This window comes from Pan troglodytes, chromosome 5, assembly GCF_028858775.2.
Source record: "Pan troglodytes isolate AG18354 chromosome 5, NHGRI_mPanTro3-v2.0_pri, whole genome shotgun sequence".
NCBI lineage: Eukaryota > Metazoa > Chordata > Mammalia > Primates > Hominidae > Pan > Pan troglodytes.
The window spans coordinates 85,446,241-85,465,476 of NC_072403.2; the positions used below are offsets into that span (position 1 = coordinate 85,446,241).

The following is a 19,236-nucleotide window of genomic DNA, read 5'->3' on the forward strand; positions in this document are numbered from 1 at the left end:
TTGTTCCTCTTATACTCCCTCTCCACAATACTTCTATTATTACACTTACTTCATTCTACCTTAATGTTTTTATTTAGAGACAAGATCTCACTCTGCCACCCTGGCTGGAGTGCAGTGGCATGATTACAGCTCACTGCAGCCTCAGCCTCCCTGGCTCTAGCTATTCTCCCATCTCAGCCCTCCAAGTAGCTGGGACTACAGGTGTGCACCACCATGCACGGCTAATTTTTAAGTTTTTGTAGATATGGGGTCTTACTATGTTGCCCAGGCTGGTCTCAAAGTCCTGGGCTCAATTAATCCTCCCTGTTCAGCCTCTTGTCTAGGTGATAGTACAGGCATGAGCCACCATGTGCCTGGCCCTACCTTAATGTTAATATCTGTCTACCTTAAGAAGATATAAGCCTTGTAAATATAAGCAATATCACAGTTGTAGATACTCGTGCTTTTTAAATAGATTAATGAATACTACTAAAGGCAAGAAATGGTATTACTAAAACTCAAGTGAATAATTAAATGAGATCAAAATATTTGTGACAGGCCAGGCACGGTGGCTCACGCCTGTAATCCCAGCACTTTGGGAGGCCAGGCAGATCACTTGAGCTCAGCAGTTCAAGACCAGCCTGGGCAACATGGCGAAACTCCGTCTTTACCAAAAATACAAAAATAAGCCAAGCATGGTGGCACATACCTGTTGTTCCAGCAACTTGGGGGCTGAGGCAGGAGAATCACTTGAGCCGGGGAGTTTGAGGCTGCAGTGAGTTGATAGCATGCCACCACACTCCAGCCTGGGCAACAGAGTGAGACCCTGCCTGAAAAAAATCCCAGGTGTGGTGGCTCACATCTGTAATCCCAGCATTTTGGGATTACAAATCTGCCAGTGCAAGCAGATCACTTGAGGATAGGAGTTTGAGACCAGCCTGACCAACATGTTGAAACCCCATCTCTTATTAAAATACAAAAATTAGCTGGGCGTGGTGGCGTGCGCCTGTAATCTGAGCTACTCAGGTGGCTGAGGCACAAGAATCGCTTGAACCTGGGAGATGGAAGTTGCAATGAGCTGAGATCAAGCCACTGCACTCCAGCCTGGGCGACAGAGCAAGACTGTCTCAAAAAAAAAAAAAATTTGTACACTCATGTTCAAAGTAGCATTAATTCACAATAGCCAAAAGCTGGAAGTAGCCCAAGTATCCACCAATGAATGAAAGGATAAACAAAATGTGGCATATACATACAATGGAATATTATACAGCCTTAAAAAGGAAGGAAATTCATATACATGCTACAGCATGGATAAACCTTGAAAAAGTTATGCTAACTGAAATCAGCCAGTCACAAAAAGACAAATACTGTATGATTCCCTTTATAAGAGTTACCTGGAGCACTCAAATTCATAGAGACAGTAAAATGATGGTTACCAGGGGACGGGGGAGGGAGAAACAGGAAACTATTCTTTAGTGAGTACAGAATTTCAGTTTTTTTGTTTTGTTTTTGTTTTTGTTTTTGAGATGGAGCCTCACACTGTCACCCAGGCTGGAGTGCAATGGTGTGATCTTGGTTCACTGCAACCTCTGCCTCCTAGGTTCAAATGATTCTTCTGCCTCAGTCTCCTGAGTCTGGGATTACAGGCGCCTGCCATCATGCCCAATTAATTTTTGTATTTTTAATAGAGACAGGGTTTCACATGTTGGCCAGGCTAGTCTCGAACTCCTGACCTCATGATCCGCCCACCTCGACCTCCCAAAGTGCTGGGATTACAGGGGTGAGCCACCATGCCCAGTCCAGAATTTCAAGTTTTGCAAGATGAAAAGAGTTCTGGAGATGGTTGATGGTGATGGTTGCACAACAATTTGAATATTTTAAATGCCAGTGAACTGTTCATTTACAAATGGTTACGATGGAATTTTTCTTTTTCTTTTTTTTTTCTTGAGATGGAGTCTCGCTCTGTCACTCAGGCTAGAGTGCAGTGGCGCTATCTCGGCTCACTGCAACCTCTGCCTACTGGGTTAAAGTGATTCTCTTGCCTCAGCCTCCCGAGTAGCTGAGACTACAGGCGCGTGCCACCACGCCCAGCTAATTTTTTCTATTTTTAGTGGAGACAGGGTTTCACCATGTTAGCCAGATGGTCTCGATCTCCTGACCTCGTGATCCACCTCCCTCAGCCTCTCAAAGTGCTGGGATTACAGGCATGAGCCACCGCGCACAGCCAAGATGGAAATTTTTATGTTCTTTGTTTGATATGGTTTGGCTGTGTCCCCACCCAAATCTCAACTTGAACTGAATCTCTCAGAATTCCCACATGTTGTGGGAGGGACCCACAGGGAGGTAATTGAATCACAAGGGCCGGTTTTTACCATGCTTTCTTGTGATAGTGAATAAGTCTCACAAGATCTGATGGGTTTATCAGGGGTTTCCGATTTTGCTTCTTCCTCATTTTCTCTTGCCACTCACATGTAAGAAGTGCCTTTCGCCTCCCGCCAAGATTCTGAGGCTTCCTCAGCCATGTGGAACTTTGGGGACGAAAAGAGGTTTAATTGGACTTAAAGTTCCAATTAAAGTTTCAGGTATGTCTTTATCAGCAGCATGAAAATGAACTAATACAGTGTTTTATCACTTTTTTTTTTTTTTTTTTTGAGATGGAGTTTCGCTCTTGTTGCCCAGGCTGGAGTGCAATGGCGCAACATCAGGTCACTGCAAACTCTGCCTCCCGGGTTCAAGCGATTCTCTTGCCTCAGCCTCCTGAGTAGCTGGGATTACAGGCTTGTGCCACCACGCCCGGCTAATTTTTGTATTTTTAGTAGAGACAGAGTTTCACCATGTTGGCCAGGCTAGTCTTGAACTCCTGACCTCAGGTGATCCACCTGCCTCGGCCTCCCAAAGTGCTGGGATTACAGACTGGGATTATAGATGTGAGCCACCGCACCCGGCAATACCCTATGCTTTTATGCCAAAGAGAAAGCATGTAATTATTTTGACCTAGGACTTCATTTTGACTGTCACTGACCAAAATCAACATTTTCCAAACTGCTGGCTGCAATTCATTAGTAAGTCATGAAATTTTTTGTCATGGGTAGTAAATACTACCCTTGGAAATTTTTGTTGCATTATTATTATTATTTTTTCCTCTTTGAGACAGGGTCTTGGTCTGTCACCCAGGTTGGAGCACAGTGGCATGATCATAGCCCACTGTAACCTTGAACTCCTGGCCTGAAGCAATCCTCCCACTCAGCCTCCCAAAGCGATGGGATTACAGGCATGAGCCACCATGCCCAGCTTGTTTCAGTAACTCACACACAAATTATATTCACCAATTTTTTTTTTTGTTTTGAGATGGCGTCTTGCTCTATCACCCAGGCTGGAGTACAGTGTTGCGGTCTTAGCTCACTGCAACCTCAGCCTCCCAGGTTCAAGCAATTCTGCCTCAGCCTCCTGAGTAGGTGGGATTACAGGCGCACGGCTGTAATCCACCATGCCCGGATAATTTTTGTATTTTTAGTAGAGACGGGGTTTCACAAAGTTGGGCAGGCTGGTCTCGAACTTCTGACCTCAGGTGATCCACCCACCTTGGCTTCCCAAAGTGGGTGGATGACCTCTGGGATTACAGGCGTGCGCCACCGCGCTCGGTCTATATTCACCAATTTTAAGATGCACATCTTTCCATATTTTAGTATCTCTAAGTTGGAGTATGTCTTACAATTAATGGCATCTGACAGTTATAACTGGCAGCATTTGTGACTGAAAAACATCTTAGATGCAATGAAATACAGTGTGTGTGTTTGTATTGTGCTGCAATATAAAATGTATTTCAGGCCAGGTATGGTGGTTCACACCTGTAATCCCAGCACTTTGGAAGGCCAAAGTGGGAGGATCACTTGAGCCCAGGAGTTCAAGGCTGCAGTGAGCTCTGATCATACCACTGTACTCCAGCCTAGGCAACAGAGCAAGACCCAGTCTCTAAAAAATAAATGAAAATGTTTCTTATTGTGGATCACAGTCAAAAGTTTGAAAAAACACAATCTGTTTGAACAGCACTACTTTCTGACAGGAAAACCCCAACAGGTTAGGATCTGTGTATTCCTCAGAGTAAGAATTTTTCTAAAAAGTTTTTAAAAACTTAAAGTCTTACTGATCTCTTCCTATGCTCCAATTTTATAGATATAACAGCCTTGCGAGGTGATATAATTAAAGTCTAACTTCAAGTTGCTGTTGAGCATAGATCTCAGGTCTTCTGACTTCACAACACCTTTCTGCCACTTTCAGTGGATTTTTCCCTCCTAGGGACCAGAGGTCCTCTACTGGATTAAAAGTTTCTCCATCGCGGCAGGGTGCGGTGGCTCACGCCTGTAATCCCAACACTTTGGGAGGCCAAGGCGGGCGGATCACGAGGTCAGGAAATCGAGACCATCCTGGCTAACATGGTGAAACCCCGTGTCTACTAAAAATACGAAAAATTAGCCGGGCGTGGTGGCGGGCGCCTGTAGTCCCAGCTACTCAGGAGGCTGAGGCAGGAGAATGGCGTGAAGCCGGGAGGCGGAGCTGGCAGTGAGCCGAGATCGCGCCACTGCACTCTAGCCTGGGCGACAAAGCGAGACTCTGTCTCAAAAAAAAAAATTTCTCCATCCCTTTTGAACAATCTGGAAGTCTGTTTCTCTTAACCTTCAGTTCCCATTCCAATCCTTTGTAACCTATTTCAGGTTAAGCATTTATGGAGGTGCCATGCTTAATTAGCCATTATGGCACTCACTCTATTTCAAAGGTTATCCCAGAATTTGGAGGCTGTAGGGGAATTCAGAGTGTGAATTTCACTTGAACAGCACCCTCTGCAGACTTAAAATATTCCTCCTATATCTGAAGACAATAATAATTTCTTAGAATTTGCTAGGCTAAACAACTATTTTTTAGTCTGGTGGCTTGTAATTAAGTCATTTTTAGTCTTTAATTATGTTGGTTGCTTTTAGAATTCTCTTTTAGAGTTGGTCTACATCCTTTTAAAACATGGGCAATCCAAATTTATAACAGTAAATTAAGATACATAAAAAAAAAACACTGGCTAAATTTAAAAGGAAACACTTCTAGAATATACTGTATTTTGACACAAGACCAGACTGTGCTACTGTGTATGTGGTGTTTCAAGTAATTTAAGAAAACTGTTGGAATTTTCTGTATTTCCAGTTTCACAAGAAATAACCTCAAGGAGGGCAGTTTAACTGAAAATTCAGAGGTATTATAGCTCTGAAGAAAAATACTGATGAGCAGTTATACAAAATGAGAAATTGAGTTCTAAGAAATGCATCCCTAACTTCAACATAAAGATAGCTATGAGAAAACATTATTTGTACCCAACCATAAATGAATAAAAATCACCTCATTTCTCATCAGATGTTTACTGAGTTGCTAGTTATATATAGAATCCTGCAAGAGGCTCAACAGGGAAGTCCAAAGAGTCAATCAAGAAGGTATGATAATGGCTAAAGATGGGGACTGTAGGTCAATGCTCCACGAGGTTCTTCTTTTGTTGCACCAATATAGCTGCACTGTTATACCCATATGGTTACAATCCAGGCCTCAGAAAATGTTGCAGATGCCCTCACCAGAAGGCTGAGAACCAGTTCCTCAGTTTGCATGCCTCCAGACAGCACTAGAAGTCAAACTCAAATTGCTTACGTGGTAACTTGGTTTATCCCAACACCAACTAGGATATTCCCTCAATCACATGATTGTACTGAAAATATAACCAAGTTTTATTTATGTTTTTCATTTGGTATTAGCCATCTGGCATTTAACCTCTGAAAACCACACAATCTTCTATACGCTTTTTTCACTGGAATAAATGAAACTGCTTACTTTTGACTTAGGTCTATTTGGCTTTATACGAGCAATAACCCATATTTCGGACAATGTCTCAAAAGAGATTGTGTTAAAGGAAAATCCAGGCTGCATATTGTGCTTTTATCTGTTTTGAGTTAGCTTTAAATGTAAAGTTTGACAAAAGCAAAACTACATGAACTCTTTTAGGGAAACCATGACTGGCTAAAATAGAAACTTTTAATTCCTAATACAAAGATTATTTACTCCCACTTTGACCTTATAACTCTAAGTGGCAGAGCAAATTACTTTTGTGTGCCCAAAAATGGCAAGTAAATTTAAAGCTATCACTTTCTTCACCTTGCTTTTATTAAACATTTGATAAAATTTTCACAATTGCCTTGTGATTAAAATTATGAAATATGGCCTATGTTATATTATTGTTAGGTAAATTTTCAACCACTTGGCCCACCATAATCAAATAACAATTCTCTAGTGCAGTACCACAGACCTCTGTCCTTAGATTTACTTTGTCTAGTACTTAAAGTAAAAACACAAAAACATAAATATCAGATCTGTAAATCACAAAGTCCACATTTTTACTTATTCATGCTAGAGAGCAGGCTCCAGATACAAAATTATCTAACGAGATGATAAGACACAGCGGTGATAAAGCAAACTCCCAACATTTGAGTTTTTTAAATTAACCATACAGTGGTATGGTGTCCTGAATTGGATCCTGAAACAGAAAAAAAGGCTATGGATAGAAAAATTGGTGAAATCTGAATAGTCTGGAGAGTAGTAACATAACAATGTAGGCTGGGTGTGGTGGTTCATGCCTGTAATCCCAGCACTTTGGGAGGTGGAGGTGGGAGGACTGCTTGAGCTCAAAGTTTGAGACCAGCCTGGACAATATAGTGAGACCTCATCTCTATTATTTTTATTAGAAGAAAAAGTGTCTTAGTTTTGACAAATGTACCATGATAATGTAAGATGTTAACATTAGGGAAGGCAAACTGGGTGAGGGTTATATGGAAACTCTTATCTTTGCAACTTTTCTGTGTATCTAAATTTATTCCAAAATAAATGTAAGAGCCAGGCGTGGTGGCTCACACCTGTAATCCCACCACTTTGGGAGGCCGAGGCAGGCGGATCACAAGGTAAGGAGTTCGAGACCAGCCTGGCCAACATGGTGAAACCCCATCCCTACTATGAAAAATTAGCTGGGTTTGGTGGTGCATGCCTGTAATCCCAGCTACTTGGGAGGCTGAGGCAGGGGAATAGCTTGAACCTGTGAGGTGGAGGTTGCAGTGAGCTGAGATCACACCATTGCACTCCAGCCTGGGCGACAGGGCAAGACTTCATCTCAAATAAAATAAAATAAAATATAAAATAAAATAAATAAAATAAAATAAAATAAAATAAAATAAAATTAAAATAAATAAAATAAAATAAAATATAAAATAAAATGAAACAAAATAAATGTAAGGAAAAGACCATGTATGGGAAGATCACTTTAGGTCAGGAGTTCAAGACCAGCCTGGCCAACATGGTGAAACCCCGTCTCTACTAAAAATACAAAAATTAGCCGGGCATGGTGGCACGCTCCTGTAGTCCCAGCTACTCAGGAGGCTGAAGCAGGAGAATCGCCTGAACCTGGAAGGCAGAGGTTGCAGTAAACTGAGATTGTGCTACTGCACTCCAGCCTGGGCAACAGAGTGAGACTCTCAAAAAAAAAAAAAAAATGCTGTCTGGGAAGAACAGCATGGGAAGAAACCATGTGACCTAAGATTAAGAAACAGCTGTAGGAACTGAAAGTGTTTAGCTCAGATGTGACTAAGGGGTATCAATTGGTGTCTTCAAGTATTGTGGCTCTCGTAGATAAGAGAATGAAAAACACAAAAAAGAAAAAATTAAAAAGTTTTAAAAAGAGAGAATGAAGTAATTTAATTACACTAGAGCCTAGGTGCAATGAGAAGTTAGCCAGCAGGCAAATTTAAATAAATATTGAAGGGCTGGGCGCTGTGGCTCAGGTCTGTAATCCCAGCACTTTGGGAGGCCAAGGTGGGTGGATCAATTGAGGTCAGTTTGAGACCAGCCTGGCCAACATGGTGAAACCCCATCTCTACTAAAAATACAAAAATTAGCCGGGTGTGATTGTGGGCACCTGTAATCCCAGCTACTCGGGAGGCTAAGGCAGGAGAATCACTTGAACTCAGGAGGTGGAGGCTACAGTGAGCCAAGATCACACCACTGCACTCTAGCCTGGACAGCAGAGCGAGACTCCATCTCAAAAATAGAAAATACAAAATAAATAAATATTGAAAACAAATTCATGGCCTGGTGTGGTGGCTCACGCCTATAATCCCAGCACTTTGGGAGGCTAAGCGCGGGGTGGATCACTTGAGGTCAGGAGTTCGAGACCAGTCTGGCCAACATGGTGAAACCCCATCTATACTAAAAATACAAAAATTAGCCAGGCGTGGTGGCATGCACCTAGCTACTTGGGAGGCTGAGGCAGGAGAATCACTTGAACTCAGGAGGCGGAGGCTATAGTGAGCCGAGATGGAGCCACTGCACTCCAGTCTGGGTGACAACATGAGACTCTGTCTCAAAAACAAAACAAAGTGAAACAAAAACAAATTCATCTAGTAACAGGACAATTTAGGAGAAGGTAAACTCCCCACGACTTAACTTCTCTATGCATCAGTCTGTCATCTGTAACATGGGTACCTGCCCCCTGCCATGGCTGTTGTGAGGAATTCAGAGATGTCTTTGCCCTCCAATGTATGACATACACATCATCGAGGTAATCAAGGTCAGGCGCATGGCTCATGCCTATAATCCCAACATTTTGGAAAGCCGAAGCAGGATTGCGTGAGGCTAGGAGTTCAAGATCAGCCTAAGCAACATAGCAAATCCCCTTCTCTACCCAAAAAAAACAAAACAAAAAAGCCAGGTGTGGTGGCACCTGTAGTGCCAGCTCCTGGCGAACCTAAGGCAACAGAATCGCTTGAGCCCAGGAGTTTGAGGTTGCAGTGAGCCATAGCCATGATTGTGTCACTGCACTCTAGCCTGCACTTTAGTGAGACCTTGTCTCTAAAATAAAAAAATAAAAAATAAACAAATTAAATATTTCAATAAATATATTCAAAGTTTATTTGAGTAGGTTAGATTCAAAGGTTTTTAAGTTTTCTTCTCAGATTTTCTGATTCTATGTGATTGTCCTGAGGCCAAATTAAGCCTTAAATACTGACATGTCTAAAAAGTAATACAAGCCCGGTGCAGTGGCTCATGCCTGTAATAGAAGCACTTTGGGAGGCCGAAGCAGGTGGATCACTTGAGGTCAGGAGTTCAAGACCAGCATGGCCAACATGGTAAAACCCCTTCTCTACTAAAAATACAAAAATTAGCTGGGTGTGGTGGTGCATGCCTGTAGTCCCAGCTACTTGGGAACCCGAGGCACAAGAAACGCTTGAACTGGGGAGGTGGAGGTTGCAGTGAGCTGATATAGCATCACTGCATGCCAGCCTGGGCAACAGAGTGAGACTCTTGTCTCAAAAAAAAAAAAAAAGTGTCAAAACAATAAATAAAATAAAAATATATAGGGCCGGGTGTGGTGGCTCATGCCTGTAATCCCAGCACTTTGGGAGGCGAAGTCAGGTGGGTCATGAGGTCAAGAGATCAAGACCATCCTGGCCAACATGGTGAAACCCCATCTCTACTAAAAACACAAAAATTAGCTGGGCATGGTGGCATGTGCCTGTAGTCCCAGCTACTTGGGAGGCTGAGGCAGGAGAATAGCTTGAACCTGGGAGGCACTGGTTGCAGTGTGGCGAGATCAAGCCACTGCACTCCAGCCTGGTGAGAGAGCAAGACTCTGTCTCAAGAAAATAAATATATATGTATGTGTGTGCGTGTATGCATATATATAATTATATATTATATGTAGGAGTTGGGGAGAATATGAAAACATTGTGTGTGTGTATGCATATATATATTACACACACAATGTTGTCATATTCTCCCCTAACTCCTACTTATCCTTCAGGTCTCAGCTATTCCTGGCAAATACCTTCTCTGGCCAGTCTAAATTATGTCCCTTTCATTTTCTCTTCTCCCTCATGGTGTATTTCTCTTTTCCTTCATAGTACCATCACAACTCAAAATTAGCTAATTTTATTTATTGAATCTCTATCTCCCCCACTAACTATAAACTCAAAGGTCAATAACCATGTCCATTTTGTTCATAGCTCTATCCCCAGTGCCTAGAATGGTGCCTAGAACATAGTAAGCACAATATTTTATAAACAAATTACTTCACTGACCTGCAAAATATCAGTTTAACACTCAGGTAGTCTATTTGTCTTCCTCAAAAAAGTTGATCTCTTAATTACTAAATGGTTCAACCACTTTGGAAACAGCTCGGCAGTTTCTTAAAAAGCATACGCTTTGCCACTCAGCCCGGTAATCACTTTCCTAGCTATTTACACAAGTAAAATAAAAACATTATTACATACAAAACTATATGTGGACATTTATAGCAGCTTTATTAATAATTGCCCCAAACTGGAAACAACTAAATGCCCCTCAGCTGGGAATGAATACACAAACTGTCATACACCCATTAAAAAGGAAGAGATTACTGATATATGCAAAATGAATGCATCTCAAACGCATCATGCTAAGTTAAAGAGGCCAGACTCGGCTGTGGCTCACGCCTGTAACCCCAGCACTTTGGGAGGCCAAGACGGGCAGACCACCTGAGGTCAGGAGTTGGAGACCAGCCTGACCAACATGGTAAAACCCTGTCTCTACTGAAAATACAAAAATTAGGCAGGTGTGGTGGTGGGCACCTGTGGTCCTAGCTACTCAGGAGGCTGAGGCAGAATTGCTTGAACCTAGGAGACGGGGTCTCACTGTTGCCCAGGCTGGAGTACAGTAGCACCATCATAGCTCACTGCAGCCTCAGCCTCCCAGGATGAAGCGATCCTCCTGCCTGAACCCCCCAGAGTAGCTTGGGACTACAGGTGTGTACGACCATGCCCAGCTAATTTTTATTATTATATATATACTTTTTTGAGACGAAGTCGCACTTTGTCGTCCAGGCTGGAGTGCAGTGGCGCAATCTCGGCTCACTGCAAGCTCCGCCTCCCGGGTTGATGCTGTTCTCCTGCCTCAGCCTCCCGAGTAGCTGGGACTACAGGCGCCCGCCACCATGCCCGGCTAATTTTTTTTTATTTTTAGTAGAAACGGGGGCTTCACCGTTTTAGCCAGGATGGTCTCCATCTCCTGACCTTGTGATCCGCCCACCTCGGCCTCCCAAAGTGCTGGGATTACAGGCGTGAGCCACCGCACCCGGCATCTTTATTTTTTGAGACAGTCTTGCCCTGTCACCCAGGCTGGAGTGCCCTGGCAAGATCTTGGCTCACCGCAACCCCCACCTTCCAAGCTAAAGGGATTCTCCTGCCTCAGCCTCAGTTGGGACTATAGGCATGTGCTACCACACCTTGCTTTTCTTTTGTATTTTTAGATCTTCTCGCCTCAGCCTCCCAAAGTGCTAGGATTCAAGGCACTGCGCCCAGCCTTCTGCTTTTTTTTTTTTTTTTTTTTTGAGATGGAGTCTTTCTCTGTCGCCCAGGCTGGAGTGCAGTGGTGTGATCTTGGCTCAGCCTCCTAACTATAGGCACCTGCCACCACACCCAGCTAATTTTGTATTTTCAGTAGAGATGGGGTTTCAGCATATTAGCAAGGCTGGTCTGAACTCCTGACCTTGTGATCTCCCCACCTCAGCCTCCCAAAATGGTGGAATTACAGGCGTGAGCCACCACCTGGCCTGCTTCATTTTCTAATATCCCTTGCTTAGAATTATTGCAACATTAACGTTTAACTTTATTGTCATCGTCTCCCATAGAACCCGCAAAACTAAACCTTGAGATCCATGGGCCTGCTAAAAACAGTCCCAAAGTAAATGACAAAAATGTTTAATTGCCAATAATTAGGTAAGAGAAAAAGGACAGTTAAATATCAGGGTAGTTCTAGCTGAATGAAATCTTTTAGAATTACACTAAAAAGTAAATGGTAAGTTACTAAGTTTGGAACTCCGTCTCAAAAAAAAAAAAAAACATGAAGATAACGCAATGCTAAAATGTGGCCTGTCGATGTAAACTGTCAACATTCTCCACTATAAAGAACTGAAACTGAGTTGAGGTTAGTAGGTCTGAACAAATCGCGTCCCACTAAGAGCACATGGGTTCTTCCTTGAGTCACTGCCGAGGCCCTGGCACATCTGAGATTTGAAAGATAAATATCAGATTAACTGGGAAAGATACAGTACAGGCAGATCACTTGAGCCCAGGAGTTGACCAGCCTTGGCAACATGGCAAAATACAAAAATTAGCCAGGCGTGGTGGCAAAAACCTGTGGTCCCTGCTATTCAGGGAAGATCACTTAAGCCCAGAAGTCAGGACTGCAGTTAGCCGTTAACTTCCACTCCAACCAGGGCAGGAGTAAAACCCTGTCTAAACAAAAAAAGCCAAGCACTACCTTGAAATCAACTGAAGTTAGTTCTCACTTTTGAAATCCACTCCAAAATTTGTAACCAATTCCAACATAGTAACTGTTAAAAGAAATGCCACTTCATCTTAAAGCTTAAAATTCATTTATTGTAGTGAGCAAGTTTGTAATGAATACCAGCAGGTGGTGCTCAAGCCACAGTTGTCTAAGACACTGGGTTTCACAGGAAGTTAATCTCAATCTCAGTATGCAAGTAAACTGACTCATTCCTGCTTCCAGTGGGAACAATTTTTCAGTTAAATCTTGCTTCCTTGCATGTCAAGAATGCTCTACTGGTAAATCTTACAGGTGTCAACTTTCATTATCAGGGCATCTATTGGCCATCTATTAAAGGCCTTACCTGTTTTTTTCTACTGTCATCCAGCAAATCTTAAGACAATTTACTTGTGTAAACATTAGATAGCAAAGAAACTAAGGACAAAAATCTCTAGTTCAATTCAGACTTGATACCTCAGAGCACTGGCTGATGGGAAGGCATTTTATCTAATTCAGACTCAGATGAGGGAAAACGATAACACTTCATTACAAACTTGTCTATGGCCAATTCAAGTTACCTTTGAATCTTGAGCAACACACATTGCCAGTCACTTTAAGAGGCCTTATCTCTTGGGCTGCTTTAACTCCTGCTTAGCATGTCCTTAAGAACACATGTCCTGGCCAGGCATGGTAGCTCATGCCTGTAATTCCAGCACTTTAGGAGGCCGAGGCGATAACCTAAGGTCAGGAGTTTGAGACCAGCCTGACCAACATGGAAAAACCTCATCTCTATTAAAAACACCAAATTAGCACATGACTGTAATCCCAGCTACTTGGGAGGCTGAAGTAGGAGAATTGCTTGAACCCAGGAGGAGGAGATTGCAGTGAGATTTTGCCATTGCATTCTAGCCTGGGCAACAAGAACTCCATCTTAAAAAAAAATTTTAAAAACCATCACACAAACAGAAAGCATGTCCTTTAATTTTACCTATCCTTCAAACTTAAGCAAAAATTTTCCTTTTATAACCAAAAAAAAAAAAAAAAACCTTTAGACACTTACATATGGGAGGTCAGGCACAGTGGCTCATGCCTGTAATCCCAGCAGGAAGATCACAAAAAGCATTATTCAAATGCACAAATGCTTAAAGATTCAGGAGTAAGTGGGCTATTACACCTGTTAAGCCTATTACCATGTAGTTTCATTCCTAGTGACCAAGTAGACAAATTGCTAATTATCAAAGCATAAAAGGTATTAGACTCTGCAGGAGAAAAGAAATGTAGATTAGGCTAATTTTATAGCTACTTCAAATTGCCATCTTTTTCTATTAGAACCTTGTTCCTATTCTGAATAGCACTCAATAGAACTTGTGAAACCATGAAACTGGCATAAAGCTTACTCCACTGACTTCAAAATGGATCCTTCCACTCATAGGGTGTACACTAGCCACTACACTTATTTCTTATGTCATGGCAAATAGTCAACTTTCACTGCCCAGTCATTTTAACCTACGTTTCAACATGCACATCCCAGTAATTTGGAAACATTTTGTTTCCAAAGATTCACTTAACATTGGTTTAGCAACATGAAGCTTTCTATGCAACACAAGGACTCAGTTTTTGGCCTGCTTTAGTGACAGGCAATCAGCAACATGCTGCATTTCTCTCCAGTGTTGTAATCAAAGCAACCCTCCCATAGCTTAAAATGATATTCCTTCCCCTTCCAATTATGTGCGGGGAAAACAACCCTATTCTCCACCCAGAAGTGTTAACTCAAGAATTACATTTTCAAGAAGTTTCCACAGATTCGTAAAACCAGAATTAGATGTCTTTCACCTAAATGTCTTGGTGTTGACCAAAGGAACACACAGGTTTCTCATTTAACTTTTTTAATGGGTCTCAAAATTCTGTGACAAATTTTTGGTCAAGTTGTTTCCATTAAAAAGTACTGATTTTAAAAACTAATAACTTAAAACTGCCACACGCAAAAAAGAAAACCAAAGTGGTCCACAAAACATTCTCCTTTCCTTCTGAAGGTTTTACGATGCATTGTTATCATTAACCAGTCTTTTACTACTAAACTTAAATGGCCAATTGAAACAAACAGTTCTGAGACCGTTCTTCCACCACTGATTAAGAGTGGGGTGGCAGGTATTAGGGATAATATTCATTTAGCCTTCTGAGCTTTCTGGGCAGACTTGGTGACCTTGCCAGCTCCAGCAGCCTTCTTGTCCACTGCTTTGATGACACCCACCGCAACTGTCTGTCTCATATCACGAACAGCAAAGCGACCTATTAAAAAAAAAGTTAATTATTACCAAAAGCACTGTTCAGTTGTATTTTTCATCTTTAACACAACTGTTTTACATTTAAGTAGTCATCCTTACCCAAAGGTGGATAGTCTGAGAAGCTCTCAACACACATGGGCTTGCCAGGAACCATATCAACAATGGCAGCATCACCAGACTTCAAGAATTTAGGGCCATCTTCCAGCTTTTTACCAGAACGGCGATCAATCTTTTCCTTCAGCTCAGCAAACTTGCATGCAATGTGAGCCGTGTGGCAATCCAATACAGGGGCATAGCCGGCGCTTATTTGGCCTGGATGGTTCAGGATAATCACCTTGGAAAAAAGATTTGCGTTCAGTGCAAATCCAAAGTCTGAAATGACTTTAGCCTCTGGAATAAGTTAATGTTACTTTAAATTGTTACCTGAGCAGTGAAGCCAGCTGCTTCCATTGGTGGGTCATTTTTGCTGTCACCAGCAACGTTGCCACGACGAACATCCTTGACAGACACATTCTTGACATTGAAGCCCACATTGTCCCCAGGAAGAGCTTCACTCAAAGCTTCATGGTGCATTTCGACAGATTTTACTTCCGTTGTAACGTTGACTGGAGCAAAGGTGACCACCATACCGGGTTTGAGAACACCAGTCTCCACTCGGCCAACAGGAACAGTACCAATACCTAAAAATATTTACAGCATACTAAATACCTATGAAGGCAGACAGTGCTCTATCAACTCAAATTCAACTTTGTTTACAGCCAACTTACCACCAATTTTGTAGACATCCTGGAGAGGCAGGCGCAAGGGCTTGTCAGTTGGACGAGTTGGTGGTAGGATGCAGTCCAGAGCCTCAAGCAGCGTGGTTCCACTGGCATTGCCATCCTTACGGGTGACTTTCCATCCCTTGAACCAAGGCATCTGAAACACAAGCATGCCCATTTGTGTAAGCATGAAATCCCCATTCCCAGAGCTTTTTAACAATGGTCTTGAAAGCCACTTACGTTAGCACTTGGCTCCAGCATGTTGTCACCATTCCAACCAGAAATTGGCACAAATGCTACTGTGTCGGGGTTGTAGCCAATTTTCTTAATGTAAGTGCTGACTTCCTTAACAATTTCCTCATATCTCTTCTGGCTGTAGGGTGGCTCAGTGGAATCCATTTTGTTAACACCGACAATTAGTTGTTTCACACCCAGTGTGTAAGCCAGAAGGGCATGCTCTCGGGTCTGCCCATTCTTGGAGATACCAGCTTCAAATTCACCAACACCAGCAGCAACAATCAGGACAGCACAGTCAGCCTTTAAAGAAAGCAAAGACATATCCCTGTGAACTCTCCAAAGGACAAAACCAGTGTACAAAGCAAGCCTTTCGGGATAAAGAAACCTAGAATTATTAATCCCACCAACCTGAGATGTCCCTGTAATCATGTTTTTGATGAAGTCTCTGTGTCCTGGGGCATCAATGATAGTCACATAGTACTTGCTGGTCTCAAATTTCCACAAGGAGATATCAATGGTAATACCACGTTCACGCTCAGCTTTCAGTTTATCCAAGACCCAGGCATACTTGAAGGAGCCCTTTCCCATCTGTAAGGATTAAGAGTCGTTACTTGGTTACTAAAACAAACTCCAGCTTCAATTTCCTTGTCCCCAGCCCTTAATTGGCAGTTTCCACTTTACAACTGCAAGTCCAAAGTGATTTTAGTCACTTTGGGTTACAGAAGCAACCAAAAAGCAAACTTTTATAAGTAGGATCTTAACTATTAACATCCAAATCTACTCACTAGCAATACGATTACAGAAGTCACCAAAAGCAAAACTATTTCATAAGTAAGGTCTTAACTATTAGCATTCAGATCTAAACCACTCCCTAGTTCTGGGGAAATCACCTAATGATTCTGCTGGTAAAACTCATTTTAGTTGATCTTTCCCTTTCTGGTATTAAACATACCTCAGCAGCCTCCTTCTCAAATTTTTCAATGGTTCTTTTGTCGATGCCACCGCATTTATAGATCAGATGGCCAGTAGTGGTGGACTTGCCCGAATCTACGTGTCCAATGACGACAATGTTGATATGAGTCTTTTCCTTTCCCATTTTGGCTTTTAGGGGTAGTTTTCACGACACCTGAAATGGAAGAAAAAAACTTTGAACCACTGTCTGAGGCTTGAGAATGAGGCAAGATCCAAACTCAAAAAGGGCAAATTCCAAGGAGAATTACATCAAGTGCCAAGCTGGCCTAACTCTTCAGTCTCCACCCACTCAGTGTGGGGAAACTCCATCGCATAAAACCCCTCCCCCCAACCTAAAGACGACGTACTCCAAAAGCTCGAGAACTAATCGAGGTGCCTGGACGGCGCCCGGTACTCCGTGGAGTCACATGAAGCGACGGCTGAGGAAGGAAAGGCCCTTTTCCTTTGTGTGGGTGACTCACCCGCCCGCTCTCCCGGGCGCCGCGTCCTCCATTTTGAGCTCCCTGCAGCAGGGCCGGGAAGCGGCCATCTTTCCGCTCACGCAACTGGTGCCGACCGGGCCAGCCTTGCCGCCCAGGGCGGGGCGATACACGGCGGCGCGAGGCCAGGCACCAGAGCAGGCCGGCCAGTTTGAGACTACCCCCGTCCGATTCTCGGTGGCCGCGCTCGCAGGCCCCGCCTCGCCGAACATGTGCGCTGGGACGCACGGGCCCCGTCGCCGCCCGCGGCCCCAAAAACCGAAATACCAGTGTGCAGATCGTGGCCCGCATTTACAAGACTATCTCGCCAGAAAAAAGCGTCGCAGCTGGTTATCAAAAATTTTAAATGGCTAGAGACTTAGCGAAAGCAGCGAGACAGGCGCGAAGGTGCCACCAGATTCGCACGCGGCGGCCCCAGCGCCCAAGCCAGGCCTCAACTCAAGCACGAGGCGAAGGGGCTCCTTAAGCGCAAGGCCTCGAACTCTCCCACCCACTTCCAACCCGAAGCTCGGGATCAAGAATCACGTACTGCAGCCAGGGGCGTGGAAGTAATTCAAGGCACGCAAGGGCCATAACCCGTAAAGAGGCCAGGCCCGCGGGAACCACACACGGCACTTACCTGTGTTCTGGCGGCAAACCCGTTGCGAAAAAGAACGTTCACGGCGACTACTGCACTTATATACGGTTCTCCCCCACCCTCGGGAAAAAGGCGGAGCCAGTACACGACATCACTTTCCCAGTTTACCCCGCGCCACCTTCTCTAGGCACCGGTTCAATTGCCGACCCCTCCCCCCAACTTGTCGGGGACTGTGGGCGATGTGCGCTCTGCCCACTGACGGGAACCGGAGCCTCACGCATGCTCTTCTCCACCTCAGTGATGACGAGAGCGGGCGGGTGAGGGGGCGGGAACGCAGCGATCTCTGGGTTCTACGTTAGTGGGAGTTTAACGACGGTCCCTGGGATTCCCCAAGGCAGGGGCGAGTCCTTTTGTATGAATTACTCTCAGCTCCGGTCGGGGCGGGTTGGGGGGGTGGTGACGGGGAGGCCGCCTGGAAGGGACGTGCAGAATCTTCCCTCTACCATTGCTGGCTTAGCTCCAAAGGTTGTATTGAGATTAGGGTGTACCTTCGCCTCTCAATCAGCCTCCTGTCCTCAGCCTTGCCATCTCGCTAGTCCGGGACAAATCCCTAGAGCGTCTTCCTCTGCGGGTCTCAGCCCAGCCCGGGGTTGGCTCCTCCTCCGCCCCGGCTTCCGCGCCCCTCCCGTGTGGCAAGGAGTACCAGGCCCGGGGACCCCGAGGGGCTTGGGGCGAAGGGTCGGGACTGGGGGCCTCCTTAACGGCTCACGGACTTGCGAGAGGTTCGGCTCGATGGCCGTGAAAGCGACGAATCCGCTCCTGTTCTGGCCTCTTGGCTCCTTCCATTCAAAGCCAGCTGCTTTTATGGAAGCCCGTAACACGTCATCTCCCCCTGGTACTCCAGATGTCCAGGCTTTCAGTTTAGAATAGACTCAGTCCTACAGTTAGCTTTAGATCTAATTCTAGTTTTGTTACGCCAAAAAGTTCCTGCGAGTGTGTGTGTGTGCCTCATGGTACTTTTTAAATTAAAAGGTGTACAGTCATTTGATTGCAAACATAAGGAACCTAAAATGCTTTCAGATTTTCCACATGATCTCATGTAGAGACTAAGATCTACAGCATCAGCAAGTTTATCCACCCAGTTTCCTAACCCCAACACTTGCTATGAAGTCACAGCTTCTCCTATTTAAATAAGTGCCTATTATATTTAAATAAGTGCTGTCGTTTTCTGTCATCCTATAGATTGTAACTGCATTTTAGCATAAATCTAGGGCAAGATTGGATGAGCTTGGCCTTTTTGGATGGCTATCAAGGCAGGCCTTGGGAAATGCTCCTCTGAGGAAAGAAGAACGTTTATTTTTAATGAGCTAATTACTAGATCATTATGTTTCTTCTTCCAGCTGTAGAATATCATTGCCCAGCTTCTCGAACAAACTTATTTATTAACAAGTATTTGAGAACCTACTATGTGGCCAACGCTAAGTACTGTGGAGTTCCTTCTGGAGAGGAAACCACAATCAAATTGGAAGAGCAAAACAAGTTGGGAAGCAGTTGAAGGCAAACGCGTATGG

At 43.9% G+C, this 19,236-nt stretch overlaps 1 protein-coding gene across 4 annotated transcripts; it reads right to left on the bottom strand.

Annotated features, from left to right (window-relative positions):
* Positions 1–14,223: 14,223 nt before the first annotated feature.
* EEF1A1 (eukaryotic translation elongation factor 1 alpha 1) lies at positions 14,224–18,666 on the bottom strand. Of its 4 annotated transcripts, none has more exons than XM_054685529.2 (8): positions 18,214–18,666; positions 16,590–16,763; positions 16,046–16,225; positions 15,641–15,937; positions 15,407–15,557; positions 15,063–15,319; positions 14,739–14,973; positions 14,224–14,643 (listed from the first exon to the last, which is right to left on the bottom strand). In XM_054685529.2, exons 2-8 carry the CDS (start codon positions 16,731–16,733, stop codon positions 14,519–14,521), a joined length of 1,389 nt encoding a protein of 462 aa, XP_054541504.1. In that variant the 5' UTR covers positions 16,734–16,763; positions 18,214–18,666; the 3' UTR covers positions 14,224–14,518.
* Positions 18,667–19,236: the final 570 nt, after the last annotated feature.

What these genes read in the sequence shown, in the direction of transcription:
- EEF1A1 (XM_054685529.2), bottom strand. Translation starts at nt 16,733, where the DNA reads ATGGGAAAGGAAAAGACTCATATCAACATTGTCGTCATTGGACACGTA. An exon ending in TTGAGAAGGAGGCTGCTGAG is followed by an intron (nt 16,226 to 16,589) that starts GTATGTTTAATA and finishes TAATCCTTACAG; the next exon opens with ATGGGAAAGGGCTCCTTCAA. An exon ending in GGATGTCTACAAAATTGGTG is followed by an intron (nt 15,320 to 15,406) that starts GTAAGTTGGCTG and finishes AAATATTTTTAG; the next exon opens with GTATTGGTACTGTTCCTGTT.